The 17,709-nt window shown below is 36.1% G+C and overlaps 1 protein-coding gene across 3 annotated transcripts in view; it reads right to left on the reverse strand.

Annotated features, from left to right (window-relative positions):
- Nucleotides 1-17,709, reverse strand: part of ctif (CBP80/20-dependent translation initiation factor) — a 151,794-nt gene that overhangs the window by 13,001 nt on the left and 121,084 nt on the right. For all 3 annotated transcript variants that reach the window (XM_077194721.1, XM_077194727.1, XM_077194734.1), the window contains 3 exons: nucleotides 14,625-14,701; nucleotides 4,786-5,257; nucleotides 3,974-4,273 (listed from right to left, as the gene is read on the reverse strand). In XM_077194721.1, coding sequence (XP_077050836.1) covers nucleotides 3,974-4,273; nucleotides 4,786-5,257; nucleotides 14,625-14,701 — 849 coding nt within the window. The remainder of the gene's footprint in view (nucleotides 1-3,973; nucleotides 4,274-4,785; nucleotides 5,258-14,624; nucleotides 14,702-17,709) is intronic.

Here is a 17,709-nt window from a genome sequence, read left to right on the forward strand (position 1 = left end):
AATGATGCTGAAAATTCAGCTTTGATCACAGGAATAAATTACATTTTAATATATATTCACATAGGAAATGGTTATTTTAAATTGTAATAATATTTCACAATATAACTGATTTTACACCCAATAAATGCAGCAGTGGTGAGCATAAGAGACTTCTTTCAAAAACGTGTTTTTTTGTTTGTCTGTTTTTTACCGTGTGTATATCAGAGAATAATAATACACAGAAACTCCAGCATACAGATGTTTTTACATCCATTAAATTCCCAGTATGCTCATCATGATACAAGTGTACATAAAAATAAAAAATACTTTTTCTCTCCCCCTCTCACCACACACACACACACACACACACACACACACACACACACACACACACACACACACACACACACACACACACACACACACACACACACACACACACACACACACACACACGCGCGCAGCTCGTCTCTGTTCTACGATAAGCCGTCTGTGTGTTCGTGGCAGATATTGCTAAATGAGTCGGAGCAGACATGTCCTTTCACTGGGGTCAGAGACGCTTGAATCTGTTATATAATCCCGTCAGAACGAAAGCGTCTGCTCCAGCGACATACGGGTGAAAAGCACCGGTTTATGTGAGGACGAACCGGATGATTCATCCACCTCAACACACACTCAAACTCTAGACTGATGCCTGAGACACAGTTAAAGGGGCTACTACATGTTAAAAGGCAAAAAAGAGATGTGTGTATCATGACTTATCCATTTAAACAATTACACTACTGTTCAAAAGTTTGGGATCAATAAGATTTAATTTTATTCAGCAGGGATGCATTCAAGTGATCAAAGATGACAGTAAAGACATTTATAATGTTACAAAAGATTTCTATTCAAATGAATGCTGTTCTATTTATCAAAGAATCCTGAAAAATGCATCACCTTTCCATAAAAATATTACTAAATGAGTATGTCACTTTAGAAAGTTTGCCTTTTTTAAGATACTAAGTAATGACACTGTAATACATTATAATTTATTATTTTGTATATATTTTTAAGTTTGATTGTAATAGATGGCTTTAGTACTTTTCCTTCATGATCCTGTTATTGACTAGCATGGGGTTTGTTTGCGACGGAGCGTTTGTTGGTCTGTGTGTGTGTGTGTGTGTGTGTGTGTGTAGAGCAGGATGTGTGTTTTGGCCGCAACAGCAGCAGGTCAGAGTTCTGGTATCACATCACTGTGAGTCTAACAGTCATTTCCCAAAAACAATGACAAAATACTTAGAGCTTTACCACCAAAACCAGTGTACAGACAGACTGACCCCAAACAACAGAGACAGAGACACAGCATAAAAGCACGTCTACAGTACGTCTCCCTGCAGCGTTAATAATAGACTAACAAATTAAAAGGGTCGTATATTAAAAGTATTGCGTGTTGTTTTATCACCCATAACTAACTGAAATAAGTTACTAAACAATAAATTACTAAAACTGAAGTGAAAAATAAATAAATTAAAGATATATATGCATTTCATATTTATAAAATACATGTGTATGTGTGTGGGTATATATATATATATATATATATATATATATACCCACACACGCACGCACACGCACACACACACACATATTTAAATGACAGAAGCACATAACAAAATTACTAATACTTTATTAAAATGTAAACTGAACTTAAATAAAATTAAGCTATATATATATATATACAGGTCCTTCTCAAAAAATTAGCATATTGTGATAAAGTTAATTATTTTCCATAATGTAATGATAAAAATTAAACTTTCATATATTTTAGATTCATTGCACACCAATTGAAATATTTCAGGTCTTTTATTGTTTTAATACTGATGATTTTGGCATACAGCTCATGAAAACCCAAAATTCCTGTCTCAAAAAATTAGCATATCATGAAAAGGGTCTCTAAACAAGCTATTAACCTAATCATCTGAATCAACTAATTAACTCTAAACACCTGCAAAAGATTCCTGAGGCTTTTAAAAACTCCCAGCCTGTTTCATTACTCAAAACCGCAATCATGGGTAAGACTGCCGACCTGACTGCTGTCCAGAAGGCCATCATTGACACCCTCAAGCAAGAGGGTAAGACAGAAAGAAATTTCTGAACAAATAGGCTGTTCCCAGAGTGCTGTATCAAGGCACCTCAGTGGGAAGTCTGTGGGAAGGAAAAAGTGTGGCAAAAAACGCTGCACAACGAGAAGAGGTGACCGGACCCTGAGGAAGATTGTGGAGAAGGACCGATTCCAGACCTTGGGGGACCTGCGGAAGCAGTGGACTGAGTCTGGAGTAGAAACATCCAGAGCCACCGTGCACAGGCGTGTGCAGGAAATGGGCTACAGGTGCCGCATTCCCCAGGTCAAGCCACTTTTGAACTAGAAACAGCGGCAGAAGCGCCTGACCTGGGCTACAGAGAAGCAGCACTGGACTGTTGCTCAGTTTTGCATGTCATTCGGAAATCAAGGTGCCAGAGTCTGGAGGAAGACTGGGGAGAAGGAAATGCCAAAATGCCTGAAGTCCAGTGTCAAGTACCCACAGTCAGTGATGGTCTGGGGTGCCATGTCAGCCGCTGGTGTTAGTGCACTGTGTTTTATCAAGGGCAGGGCCAATGCAGCTAGCTATCAGGAGATTTTGGAGCACTTAATGCTTCCATCTGCTGAAAAGCTTTATGGAGATGAAGATTTCATTTTTCAGCACGACCTGGCACCTGCTCACAGTGCCAAAACCACTGGTAAATGGTTTACTGACCATGGTATTACTGTGCTCAATTGGCCTGCCAACTCTCCTGACCTGAACCCCATAGAGAATCTGTGGGATATTGTGAAGAAAAAGTTGAGAGACGCAAGACCCAACACTCTGGATGAGCTTAAGGCCGCTATCGAAGCATCCTGGGCCTCCATAACACCTCAGCAGTGCCACAGGCTGATTGCCTCCATGCCACGCCGCATTGAAGCAGTCATTTCTGCAAAAGGATTCCCGACCAAGTATTGACTATTGTGTGCATAACTGAACATAATTATTTGAAGGTTGATTTTTTTTTTGTATTAAAAACACTTATTTTATTGGTCGGATGAAATATGCTAATTTTTTGAGACAGGAATTTTGGGTTTTCATGAGCTGTATGCCAAAATCATCAGTATTAAAACAATAAAACACCTGAAATATTTCAGTTGGTGTGCAATGAATCTAAAATATATGAAAGTTTAATTTTTATCATTACATTATGGAAAATAATGAACTTTATCACAATATGCTAATTTTTTGAGAAGGACCTGTATTAACTAAAATTAAAATGAATACTGAAAATATATTAAAAAAAGCTTATTCAAAGGATTATAATTGAAAATAATACTAAAATAACGTTGGTCCACGCATAACCTGTAAAATTAGTTGTAATTTAGTTTTTCAAAAACAGGCTTTTATTTGTTACTAAAAATTATAAATAGTATGCGCCAATTTTATGGTGTCATTTTGAAATTGATTATAAGGAAAAGAGCAGCCAGGGTTTCCATTTAACAGAAATGAGAGTAATTAAATGATGAAAATTTAATTTTGAACTATTTCTTCAAAGTATATTCATCAGCTTTCAGAAAGATTTGGGAAACTCCTAACTTTTAAAATAAGGTGAAAGTGTTTGGGGCCTAAAATGTCCCTTTTGTCCAATGAGGAAATTGTACAGGGTCACTCAGCTGAATTGCACAGATGAATCACATCCTGAAGCCCTTGAGAAAAAGAGGAAGAAGAGAAACAGAGAGAACGCAGACACAAAAGAGGAACAAAAGAGTTGAGATGGTTGGGTCGAGCAGCAGGTGAGATGACATTTGCAGAATATCCTTCTTAGTGACATCTAGCCACTGTAAAGCGTGCAATCTGATTGGTCCTCAGAGACAGCACTGACCAATAGGAGAGAACCTGCAGAACATGAATGTGTGTGATGAAATAAGTAATGGACGTTCAGTTCTTACCTGTAACATGTTGAGTAAGAGAGAGCGGAACTTGGTGCCTTCCACCATGAACAGAGCCATTTTGTCACAGAGTTTGGCGGCAGTGGCAGCGAAGCTACGGTCGCTGACGGCCTTGCTGTAAATGGTGAGCACGATCTGATTCAGCGTTTCCTCAGAGTCGGCTGAGTTCTGCGCCTCCTCCATGAATGAGGTGAGCTGAACCTCCACGCCACTGCTGTTGTTTTTCATACTGTTTAGAATCTCTAATAATCTGTCCATTCGGTTACGCTGAGGTCCAGCCGTCGCCACGGGAACTTCCTCCTGACAATCAGAGTATAGCGAGAATGGTCATGTGACTAAGAACATTGAGGAATGGTGTGGTTCAAAAGTTTGGGGTCACTAATACTTTTATTCACCAAACTTGAATTAAATAGATTATAACATACATTTATAATATCCTGTCTGTCTGTCTGTCTGTCTATCTATCTATCTATCTATCTATCTATCTATCTATCTATCTATCTATCTATCTATCTATCTATCATCCATCCATCCATCAATCAATCCATCTGTCTTTCTGTCTGACTGTCTATCTATCAGTCTGTCTGTCTATCTATCGTCCATCCATCCTTTTGTCTTTTTACTATTTATCCATCCATCCATCCATCCATCCATCCATCCATCCATCCATCCATCCAGTTACAGTATATAAATACAGTCATATGGATTTCATTTAATTTTACTTCCTTGCCCTAAAATTCAAATGGCAATGCTGCATTTAACTATATCAATTCGAATTCAGTTTCAGGAACTAAACTGGGAGTTAAAAGCACCTTCTCTTTCAATCTCCTCCTTAGTCTCTCTTTCGACGACTGTAGTAAGCAGATCTTCCCGATCTCCGTCTTCTCATCGTCTTCTTTCTTCCTCTCATCTTTCGCAGGTTCGTCCTTCGCTCCTCTTTCTGTGTGGTGCTCCGGCTCCTCATGTTTTACATTCTCTGTCTCTTTGGTATTGCGTATGAGGCCCCTGTCGGCCCCTGAGGGCCCTTGACTGAAACTGTTCGTCAGATGTTTGGAATGCTGATGCCAGCGCCGGTTCTGGCTGTAGCCGTGATGTGGTCCGCCCTGCCGCCCACCCTGGTTCTGCAGGCCCTGGTAACCCCGTCCTCCGTGCTTCATGGCGGCACCTGATTGGTGCTCAGCGTTGGGCTGTTGCATCTGATTGGGCTGTTGTTGCTGCTGCTGAAGAGGAGGATTCTGGGATTTGCCACCAGGCCCTCCTCCTCCAGGCAGGCGCTGCTGTCTCCTAGAACAACAACAAAAAAAGCCTGTTATTGACAATGTCACTGAGCGCTTCTTGCCCATATAAACACTGTGTTGTGTGTGGTTCCCAGGGTGTTGCTAGGCGGTTGCTAAGGTGTTCTGAAGGATTTTTTTTGTAGTTGCGAGTGATTTGGGTAGTTGCTAAGGCATTGTTAGGGTTGTTGCCAGTGTGTATTCGCTAAATAACTGGTAAGGTGTTCAAAGCAGTAGTCATACATTGTTATGCAGTTGCTAAGGTGTTCTGGGTAGTGTCAGGATGTTGCCAAGCAGTAGCTAGGATGCTCTCTGTGGTTAAATAAGTAAATACACACAACAAATAAAATAAAAAAACAGGAAAACAAACAAAAATACAAATAAATAAAACAAACGAAAATACACACAAATAAATAAATAAATACACATTTTGTACACAAATTACACACAAAAAACACAGATTCTGTTGGACAATGCAGGACAACAAACAGATTTTTAAAAACATTCTGGGTAAATAAATAAATAAATGAATAAGCAAAGAAATAAATGCAAAAAATCTATATATAAATACACAAATAAATAAGTGTTATAAATAAGTGTACATTTTTTTTCGATATCCTAATAATTTGTTTACATGTATTCATTACTTCAATGAGCTCATTGTTTCTGCCTTAAATTAATACATTGTTTAAATTAATACATTATTAGCTAACTGTGTGATTTGTATATGTACATTTCTGAAATGCATAACTTTGGAAATGTCACCTCTGATAACAGATCACTCTAGATTTTAATGTAGAGACATGTTCTGTAAAGCTGCTATGAAACAATATGTATTGTGAAAAGAGCTTTATAAATAAATGTGAATTGAAAAATGTAAGTTTTATAAAAACTAAGTTTTAATAATTGTTCTACTATTTTATGAAAAGAGACATCCACACCAAAGTCATCATGTGTTGTGTGGACATCAATAATTTCTTTACATCTTTCTTGGTGTGAATAGGCCTTAACCCAAAATATGAGCATTAGTAATAGTGATGATTGACATAAATACCACTACTAATAACTGCAGCCACACAGAGTGCGTTTGTGAATGTGTGTAATGATTTACGGCAGATGTGAGTCAGTATGTAATCACCCAGATCTCCATGTTTGCACCAGTCTGAAGGGATGATCTATCTTCACTAGCAGAACTCCAGTCACCCAGACCGACACTGGATTACGGCTTTACATTCACACACGCCTGTGTGTACATTACATGTGTTTGCACAGATACAGACACGCTGACATGTGCTGTCTGTGTCCGCATGCATCAAGAGCACTGAATGCGTTACTACACGTTATGTGTGTGTCATTAATCATTATGTCTGTGTGAACAAATGTTAGCATCACTGACTGCAATAATCAGACTTTTTAAGAGAAGACAATATTTGGATTCAAGCCATTTAAACAAGTTAAAATTGCACAAACAATTTTAATGCACTCCATCCAAGTTAAATGCAAATTGAGTTTCAATCGCATTATTCAGGTATCACTGAAAGCAAAATGCTAAAAAATCCAAGCCAATCTAATCATATATTCAGGATTTCTGGACCAATGAGATTTCACTATGACTAAACAAAAAACAACTTGTACAGCAACATATGTTAAGATAGAATTCAATAAATATATTTAGACCTAAATCTAAGATTATAAATTCTGGTCCTTGGTTCTGATTGGTTGAGCCTGTGATTTCATTAAATCAGTATTATTGCACCACTGCATCTTTTTTTTCATATCTTTATGCTTTATGCATTTGAATTGCATATAACGTTTCCATACATTTGGATTATACAGTTTTAACAAACAAAACTTAATGTGATGCAATGAGGTAAGATATCTACACTCAAAAACAATCATGGCATAAATTATTAACTATTTAAATAGTTTATTTTATTTAAATAATAAATATAATTAAAAAAATATATAAAAAAAAATATATATATATATGCTTAGAATAAGCATAAGCATGTTAATTGTGAAAACAATTAAATGTATTCAAATAAAAAGTATGAGCACGGTTAAAATACTGGATCTGTGGAACAAGCAGTATTCAATTAGTTAAAATGTGTGAGATTGAAAGAAATTTGATTTAATGATGAAAAAATAAACCTGCTTACTGTGTATTTAAAACACATTCAGTTTATTAGGACTATTACAGAAATCCGAATGGAGGAACATTTTCTATGCACTTCAAATACATACAAGTTAGCCTTAAATGTCAAGATTTATAGCAATAAAGAAATGAGAGGTTTTTGCAGGCTATTTGTACCATCGCAGCACTGTTGTGCACCATCATCCAGTGAAGGAACAAGGTCAATGTCACTGCTTCTATGAAGAGTAAACAAGTGTACAGAGTGTTCGGCCTGGAGCCAACACACAATGACCATCGGAAATCTACAACATCAGTGGACACTTCAAAGACTAACGTCTTTACTAGTGACCGTTAACCTACATAACCTCTGCACGCCTGAGAAACACTCACACACACACACGACGCCACACTCACGGGAATTTCCTCGCTGTGAGAATAGGCTTTAAATTTGATTGACAGCTTTAGAGCGAGACGTCCAGGTTAAGGTCATGTTTGACCATGGTGTTTTGGTTTTACGAGGGGTTAATTTTAGGGGAGATGCACACTGAGTGTGTTGAATGACAGGTTGAAAATAAGACGTCGAGGTGCTGACCGTGACATTCTTCAGGCTTTACGTGGGTTAACCCTTGACGTCACCCCACAGGAACATCATTTTGTAATGATGTTTTTGAAAGAAGTCGCTTCTGCTCACCAAGACTGCAATTTATTAAATAAAAAATACAGTAGAACAGTAATATTGTGAAATATTATTAAAATTTTAAATAGCTGTTTTCTATGTGGATATATTGTAAAATATAATTTATTCCTGTGATCAAAGCTGAATTTTCAGCATCATTACTCCAGTCTTCAGTGTCACATGATCCTTCAGAAATCATTTTAATATGATGATTTACTGCTATTATCAATGTTGAAAACAGATGTGCTACAGAATATTTTTGTGAAAACCATGAAATAGATTTTTTCTGGAATTGAATAGACTTGAATGTTCAAAAGGACCGCATTTATTTGAAATAGAAAACTTTTGTAACATTATAAATATCTTACTGACACTAAAAGTAACACGAAAAAGAAATTGAATAGAAGTGCTATCTTCTTCAAAGATTTTTTTCATCAATTAAAATCAAACATCTGCTCAACAGAATCACATGCGAGAGACTTCAGATACATAAGGTGAATTAAGATCTCAGTTAGATGATGAAATTAACCTTTGTCCAACCCAATGTTAGTAGTTAACCTACTAAACCCAACAGAACATCTTAACCAGGCATGACACGAAAAAATTACATCATTTATTCTATATTACTGTTTTGTTTTAACCTGCAATAACAATTACAAGCACAGCACTGTAAGACTGGAAAAACTGTAAGGACTTTAAGAGAGGGCCACTCTGTGAGAAAACAAAGGAAATTAACATTTGAACTCCCCCTCATGCACTATTGAGATGAAGGTCTCACCTCCCTCATCCTAATCTACATTTCTCTCCCCCATTCTTCATCCTGGCAGAGATCTCCCAAACTCACACAAGAATCTAAATGGTTTAATGTGAATGATTATCATCAAGGTTTATACATGTTTGGTATTATTTGAAATGTCTCTGTGCGACTGGTACAAATGTCTCATTCCCAAAGAAGTAAATCAAAAGGTAATAAAGTTCTTAGGAAGTTTAGAAATATCTTCCACACTGGAGGGTGTGTCTTTGAGTTAACACCTTCTGACCATTGGACTGAATGCTAATTTTCCACTGCTAGCAAATGGTGACTTACAGGTAAATTCCACTGTGGATGATGTTTAGATTTGAAATGAGGTTGGGTATATAATGAAACGCAGCGAGAGCTCGGGCCTTTTCTATATTTGAGATCGGCCCGTGAGGCTGAGAGTTGCGAGACTCTCAGCCTCACGCATTTCTTGTCGGGTAAACTTCTTCCTCTTTGTTCTAGAGCATTTGATGTTTTGCATTGATTATGAAATTATAATGATACATTTACCTGACACATTAAATTGTGACATTTGATTATTCTAATTGACTTTGACATTATTTTCATTCAAGAGTTTAAAAGAATAGTAAAACATTCGCTCACATTTAATGATACACAGATATCATTAAAGCCTTTTCATTTATGGAGTCAGATGAAATAACGGGAAAATACATATGAGAAAATGTATTGCATTTAACAAAAAATACTTTGCCGCGAGAAAAGACAGTAACACGCAAAGACCTTCACCGCTAATTCGAATACCGCCATTGGATCGAGTTAGACGGCCTTACAGCACAATAATGCAGGGTAGCTCCGCCCAAACTGAAATCACATTGGTCCAAAACCTTGCCCTGCAACCTTGTTGAAACTCGTGATTAAGGTAAGGGGCGGGACATTTCCCAAACACACTCTAGCGATTGACCAATCACAACACACTGCTCCAGCCGACCAATCAGAGCACAGTGTGCTTTTCAGAAGGAGGGGCTTCATAGAGACAGGAATTAAACCGAGCGTTACTGACAGACTTTGAAGAGAGGAGCTGCAACAATGAGAAAAATAATGAACATTCAAGCATGAAAACCTGTTCTAGTAGAGCACAAAAACAAAATCAAGACTTTGTAAAAGGGCATAATAGGTCTCCTCTATAATGGTGATTCTGATCATTTAAAAAAATGTTTTTAACCAAGACCGATTTCCATTTTGTGTGTGTGTGAGAGAGAGTGAGAGTTAAGTTTTTTTAAGCAGAGCAAGAGCCGTATTCAATGGTGTCCACACCCAACCCTTCCCTACCCTCATTCTCACACAGACAGAGACACACACACAACAATACAACAAAAAGTTATGTGAAAACCTCTTACATAACAGAAGCATAATGTGTCTGCTTTATACAAGATAAACCCTGACTGACAGGTCTGTCACTGATGGGAATCTCCACAATTCATGCCAGTTTCTCTTTTTCAGTTCACTCACAGCAGAAACCATTATAATCTGGATACAAACGAAAATAAAGACTGTTGAAGAGAAGCATACAATGCAAATCTACTGATCAAAAATCAAAAATCAAAAAAATAAATCCTTCCAAAATGTTCAAGGGGACAAATAAAAAATAAAAGATAGGCTGTGAAAATTAAAGCTTCTCTGCATCTTGTCAAATTAAACGCGCTGTTTACTCTGATTAAGCCTATAGTAACACAAACTTCTACTTCACAGAATATACGGCTGGCAACAGCACCGTCAGACCATCCTGGGGCGGATTGAATCGGCTACGGGTGCGACAGGGAGATGATACGTGAACAAGTGGATGAGAATGTAGAAACAAGGTGGAAAGGAACACAAGAAGACACGAGAGAACTAAAAGAAACAAGAAGAGCAAACGGAAAAGGAGGAGATGGAACAGTAAAATCTAAGACAAAAATGCAAGAATAAATGATTGATACAGTTATGAAATCTACATTAAAATACTTAAATAAAATAAAAAATACAATCAAATATGAAATGTACTTGGGATAAATAAAATAAACTAAAAATTATGAAATAATTAAAATGACTATAAAATGCTATATAAGGGCAGCAACTGAATGACATGGCATCTACATAATGCTACAAAAGCCAAAGAAACGTTGCAGTGAATATGAAAAGACAGGACGGTTTCCACAATGAAAGTTTCTTCAAAATAGATGCAACGGAACACTTTGACTGTGAGTAGCACATACAATTCCTATGACAGGGATCCTCAAAGAAACCCATAGGGATCCTATACATACATACATACATACATACATACATATATACACACACACATATATATATACACACACACACACACACACACACACATATATACACACACACACACACACACACACACACATATATATATATATACACACACACACATATATATATAATATATATATACGGAAATGTATTTATTTCTGTGATCAAAGCTGAATTTTCAGCATCATTACTCCATTCGTCAGTGTCACATGATCCCTCAGAAATCATTCTAATATGATGATTTTCTGCTCAAGAAACATTTATTATTATTACCAATGTTGAAAACAGTTCAACATTTTTCACTTCAGATTTTTGTTGAAACCATTATACTGTACTTGTTTTTTTTCCTGGATTCTTTGATCAAATTTAAAAGAGCAGAATTTATTTCAAACAGAATCTTTTTACTGTCTTTACGGTCATCTTTTATCATATAATGCAAATTAATTATTAAAATAATGCTGAATAAAAGTATTCATTTCTTTCTTTCACAAAATAATGGAACTGGTACATGCATACATACAGTACATACATACATACATAAATGACACAAAATGACAAGGCCTACAAGGCTGTATATTTTGGAACCAACACCAGATGAATCTGCCGATCTCAAACTCAAACTGTCCTTTATACTAAAAGACCCGAGTCCTTTGAGCATGTGTGAGTTTACATGGATAAACACATGCAAACACATACACACTGACTCGGCTGAACCTTTTATTAGTTGACAGGCTCTTAATAAATCTAATCTGCGAGATTGTGTCAACAAAATATGCTGTGTTTCATAAATGTGACTGCAAAGATGTTTCGATTCAGCAAACTAATCTCGAGAGCGAGAGAGAAAGAAAAGGCAAGAACTGATGCCAACAAAAAACATGACCGCAGGGTCCTCTCTGGCAGAAGCAAAGCATTGTGGGTGGCCAACACCAGCAATAACAGGCTGAAAAGCCTTCTGTTAGAGGAGTGGAAGAGAGAGAGATGTGGGAAGAGAATCGTCTTGTGTAGTGAGGTGAACAGTGACTCGCACACACTCTCTAAATTTGAGCCCAGAAAAGATTTATTCTCTAGATTGTCTTACTCCTACTTCTAACTTTTGTAGTCAAAGTCCAAGTAAAACATGCAAAAATTTGCCTGTGCAAAACTTGCAAACACAATGCAAAGGTGCTGTGGGTGGTTTTATAGAGTGCTGCAGGGATGAGGCTTTTATGTAGACACTTTTTTAGCACTTCCGGTTCCATCACCCCGAAGTTAATGTGTTTTTGGTTAAATGTCTAAAATAAGGTCTGTGGTGGATAGGGAATAGGGATGCACCATATATCGGCCACCATATCGGTATCGGCCGATATATGTTCATTTTTATGTGATCATTATCCGCTCGATAATAAAATTTGGCCGATATATTAAAGCTGATAAATAATGGATTATTTCCTTCAGCTAAGACACTTCAGATGCGCACTGTTAGCCATGATGGTTTTGAATTATGAAATATGATTGGAATCACTTTGAAAAGGAAGATACAGTTAAGTGTAACATGAGCAGCACAAGTCTGTAATATAGGAGACATACAATTATAATGAGAACATTATAATTGTGTGCTTGGGACATGGCTCTTAATGGTGAGACTTTTGTTTTTTGGAATCAGGCTCTAAAAAAATTCTATATAAATTTGGATTTAGATTTATCGGCCAATATATCGGTTATCAGCTTCAAATATAAAGCATTATCGGCCCAAAATTTCATATCGATGCATCCCTAGTGGTGGACACAAGCTCAAAATATTGTCACGTTTTATTCTCAAACTTAAAATACATCAGTAATATCCCCTTGTTTTAAATAGGACTACAGAGGTTGTCGTCGGTACATTAAACATCCTTACACAGAACAGGTAAACTCATCTACTCAGTAGTAGGGTTTGGCATCGTTTAAATTTTAACGATTTCGATTCTGCTTATTGATTCAGATTCTTATCGATTCCTAATTTCAATTCCAATCAGGCAAAAAAAAAAATGTAAAAAAATAACTGATAACGTTCAATAAATTATTGAAATAAACTGTTTTAGGTATTCAGATACAGAAACTGTAATCAAACATAAAAAAACACTGCACTTTATAAAAAAAATACACATTACAAACATAGTTAAAAAATGTAAGAACAGCGAGTGAATTTTCTCTTTGTATTTTGTTGTCTGAATTACGTTATTATAGAGACTGAGAGCTGCACGGATCCAATATTCTGTTACACATGCGTTTTCTTTGTGTTTACGTTAACTTAAAACATAACCCACTGTGTTTACAGGGATATTTTGACATATTTTTTGTGTGTATTTGTCCATTCAAGTTCAAAAAGAAGATGAAGAGAACTTCAATATCGCGCAGTATTCAGTATGAGAGGTGCGCACGTCATTTTGGAAGCGTGTGCAGCACAGTAAAGGTCTTCTCGCGCTTAAATGCTTTAAAATTACATTAAAATAACTTTTTCTGTGCGTGTGCTTTGGATGTGTGTGTAGCACAGAAAATGGTGTGCAGGTAAAGTCATATTAAAATGCACACAAAAGGAATCAATATTTTAATTTTATAACAAGGATCCAATTCCAGAATTGGAATCCATTTTTGATTCCCAACCCTACTCACTAGTTCACTTTTACAGCCTTGTTGTGTCTATAATCGCGCTCTTGCAAACTATTCTAACTCCAACTTTAAGGGAAAATGTTTTTTAATTATAAACTGAAAGAGTTTGAATCCGGAAGTCATGTGACCGTGGTGTAGTTCGTTTATAGCCTACGTTTAGCTTTATACTTCAAAACTACCAGTAAAGGCAACAGTGCATTCTGGGCCGAAGGGAATCTGGGCGGCTGTATTCACAAATAAACCATCTATTCTGTTCCACACGCCCTGTCAAAGCAAAAACCTCAGTATTGTATAAACGTCCTTGAATACGGCGGCACCACAAAGCACACATGAGAAACGTCCACTGAAGAAATCCAGTCGGACTGGGTTCCACACACAAGGACATCAGACCGATGACAACAAGAGCTTTTCTTTGCATTAACAAAGCCTTGAATAATAGAAGGGTTTTGCTTGCTTTCCCCCTCTGCTTTCTCCTTTTCATTTGCACAAGTTTAGACCAAAATATTTTCTTTTTTTGCAGTTTCTTAGCAACTGTAAATTACAACAGAGAACTGTTCCGATGAGGTCAAAGTCAAAACGTAAAAACAGAAAGGTGGAAGTGGTTTTATGGATTAAGAGTGAATATTATGAGTAAAGAACATGCAGATAGAGCATTGCGTTTTACTCCAAACACAACACAAACACACTGACACTCTCATTACATTCGACTCTGACACGTGTGGAAAGTGTGAGCTGGTGTGTTTTCTGCTTTGCGAGTCTAACATCAGTGCTCTGCGTTCAACGTTTTCGCTAGACAACTGGAAGAGAGTCCGCCGGTAACGTAAGGAAAAGGTCATGTCGTGTTTTGAGACTGAGTGACTCACCGGCGGTCATTTCTGCGGCGGCGAAACAGTTTTTTAGTGTGTGCGATCTCAGCTTCATTAGGAAGAGGAGGAAAAACCTGCAGACAGAGAGAGAACAAACCAGAACAGACATGAGCAATGCAAAAGCAAAATACTTCTTTACAGTTTATATATGAGTGAATCACACAATAAATAAATAAATTAAAGCTTTTATTTGTTGGTTTATTTAAAAAAAATCATATTTTTATAATTGCAATATTATTTTCATGATAATTATGCACATTTTCCCATAAACTCATCTAGACATTTAATTTGTTCTCACTATTTACAATGGTGCTTTTCATAACTGTTTAACAATTTATTAAAAATAATTTTAAATTGTGTACAATAAATACAACCAGGATGAAATATTTTTTGTATTTCTTAATATTTATGTGCGGATTTATATGTGTATATATACATTTCTATACACATTTACATATATATCTAGAATATCATATATATATATATATATATATATATATATATATATATATATATATATATATATATATATCCACCTTATTCCTGACAAGCTTACTGCGTTTTGAATTATGGGCGGCACTTCCGGTTTGGGGAACTTCCATTCAAAGAGACTGAAACGAATCATTTCAAATCATAAGGTTGCCTTACAAATAAAGCTGATCCGTCAGTTTGACTTAATGAGCTATCAGTTTTCTTTCATGTTTTATCTAAGAATAAATGAGAATAACGTAACACTTGGTATTTTAACGTGACATGTTATAACAAGAATATGTATAGCAAGAGCTCTGCATTCTTTTCCTCATGATTATTTTCTTTTTTCCTTTTGAATTCCGCTGTAATAGTGTGACAAAGCTCAACACATACTGCACATTTGTGGTCTGTTCTCACGATTTAATTTACGATGTACCTGTATACCATTAATAATTCACTGGAATACTCCCCAAATCCTCACGTCTCTTTCCAGGTTTGGTTTCACATGTAAATACAATTTATTATCTGTCAAAAGGACTGAAATCACTTTAAAATAGTAAAGTGTGTTTGTTACATTATACAGATTACCACAGTGATATTTAACCGACCGATTTTGCTGTGGAAAGATGCTTTTGAGATTATTCATGGTCTGTTGAAAGTACCTTTTTGATGCTTTTACACTTTTAAATGTCCTTTTAATGTTCAATGGTTGAAGGGTGAGTAGAATAATGTAATGCCATTGTACACGGTTTAAAAAATATATCATTGCGTCCATAGAGCTAGTCTTTCACTGATTGTTTACAGCTTAACGGAAGTTACACCCATAATTCGCGCAAAGCGTCATGGGGCGCAGGAATACTGTGGATACATATACACACACACACACACACATATATATATACGCACACACATACACACACATATATACACACACATATATATATATATAGACACATATACGCAATGATTTTATATACATAGATATGTTTATATACTGTACATGTGTACGATATACATACATTCATATATCCTGGTTCTATTTGTACAAAATAGCTTATAACATTAAAGTAATGACAAGAAATTGTCAAATATGACCCATTACTTGATATCTACGCAATTCAATTCAATCAAATACAGATGTTTAGAATCAAATCCCACCCTTCATTATTCATAATATTGTTTCACACGAAAATACGATCATTTTGTGCATGTGACTTCAGAGGTCAGTCTGCAGTGTGTTCTGCTGTATGAATATTATCTACAACCACAAGATAACCACAGCATCTACAGTACAATAAACTGAAGATAAGATAAGTTTAAAAAGATTTCTCTTGGGTACTGCAGGAGGTTAAAACGCCAAAGTTTATCGGCCAGATCTGGGAAACAAGAACTGGTGCATGATGGGAAATAAAACCCTAAACTCTGACAACCTTCCATTTCACAGCATAATGGAACATTCTTGAGCTCTGAGCTGCAGTAGTAGTAGCAACACACACACACACACACACACACACACACACACACACACACACACACACACACACACACACACACACACACACACACACACACACACACACACACACACTTCTGTTTCTAACCCTTCTAAGTCTCTGAAGCCAAAACCACTGTATGCTGATTGGCTGTCTCTGATTGGACACAGATGTGGCAGGAGATTAGTGTAATTGGCTGCTTTTCCTTGTCGGCTCAGTAATAAGGGCTTCTAACGCTTAACCCCGCCTCCACACAGAAACACAGCCAAAGTCGGACACAGAGAGTCGCCAGCCATCACGTTTATTACAAAAAACAACTGAAACTTAAGAAAATAAACCTCCGGATGCATTCATAATGATAAATATACTACGTCAAAGGCCTGGCTGGACCTTCACTGACCCATACTGAATTAAAAACTTCTGAAAAAATTCATTCAAAAATGAAAACTGTCATCATTGACTCACTCTCATGTGGTTTTTAATTACTTACTTTCTTCAGCAGAAACACAAACAGTGAATGTTTAAAGAATATTCCGCCTCTCTTTTACATATAAAGGCCAGTATACATGACTATAAAAAGGGTTATTGTAATAAACAGCTTGAAATGCAAATGAACATTTATAAATTCCAAAGCACTCAAAAACTTTACATAAGCTGAAAATCCTATTTCATCATGATAGTTATACACATTTTGCCCGAAACTTTATTCACTGTAATGCATATGGACAATTATTTTTTTATATTATTTAAAAACATGATTTTCAAAACGGTAACATAATAATAATTGTAATTATAAAAATGAAGTTATTTTTATACAGCAAACACAAATATAATGCAGTTAAAAAATAATAATACTACTGATTTAAGGTTTGGAATAATTAAGATTTTTTAAAGTCTCTTTTAAATAAACTCTTGTTTATTTGATCAGTAAAAACAGTAATATTGTGAAATAATATTACAATTTAAAATAACTATTTTCTATGCGAATATATGTTAAAATGTAATTTATTCCTTTGATCAAAGTTGAATTTTCAGCATCATTACTCCAGTCTTCAGCGTCACATGATCCTTCAGAAATGATTTTGAAAACATACTTTTTTTTTTGATCGGCAGTGTAT

This window comes from Siphateles boraxobius, unplaced genomic scaffold (assembly GCF_051911475.1).
Source record: "Siphateles boraxobius isolate OS27281-9 unplaced genomic scaffold, OSU_SipBor_1 11, whole genome shotgun sequence".
NCBI lineage: Eukaryota > Metazoa > Chordata > Actinopteri > Cypriniformes > Leuciscidae > Siphateles > Siphateles boraxobius.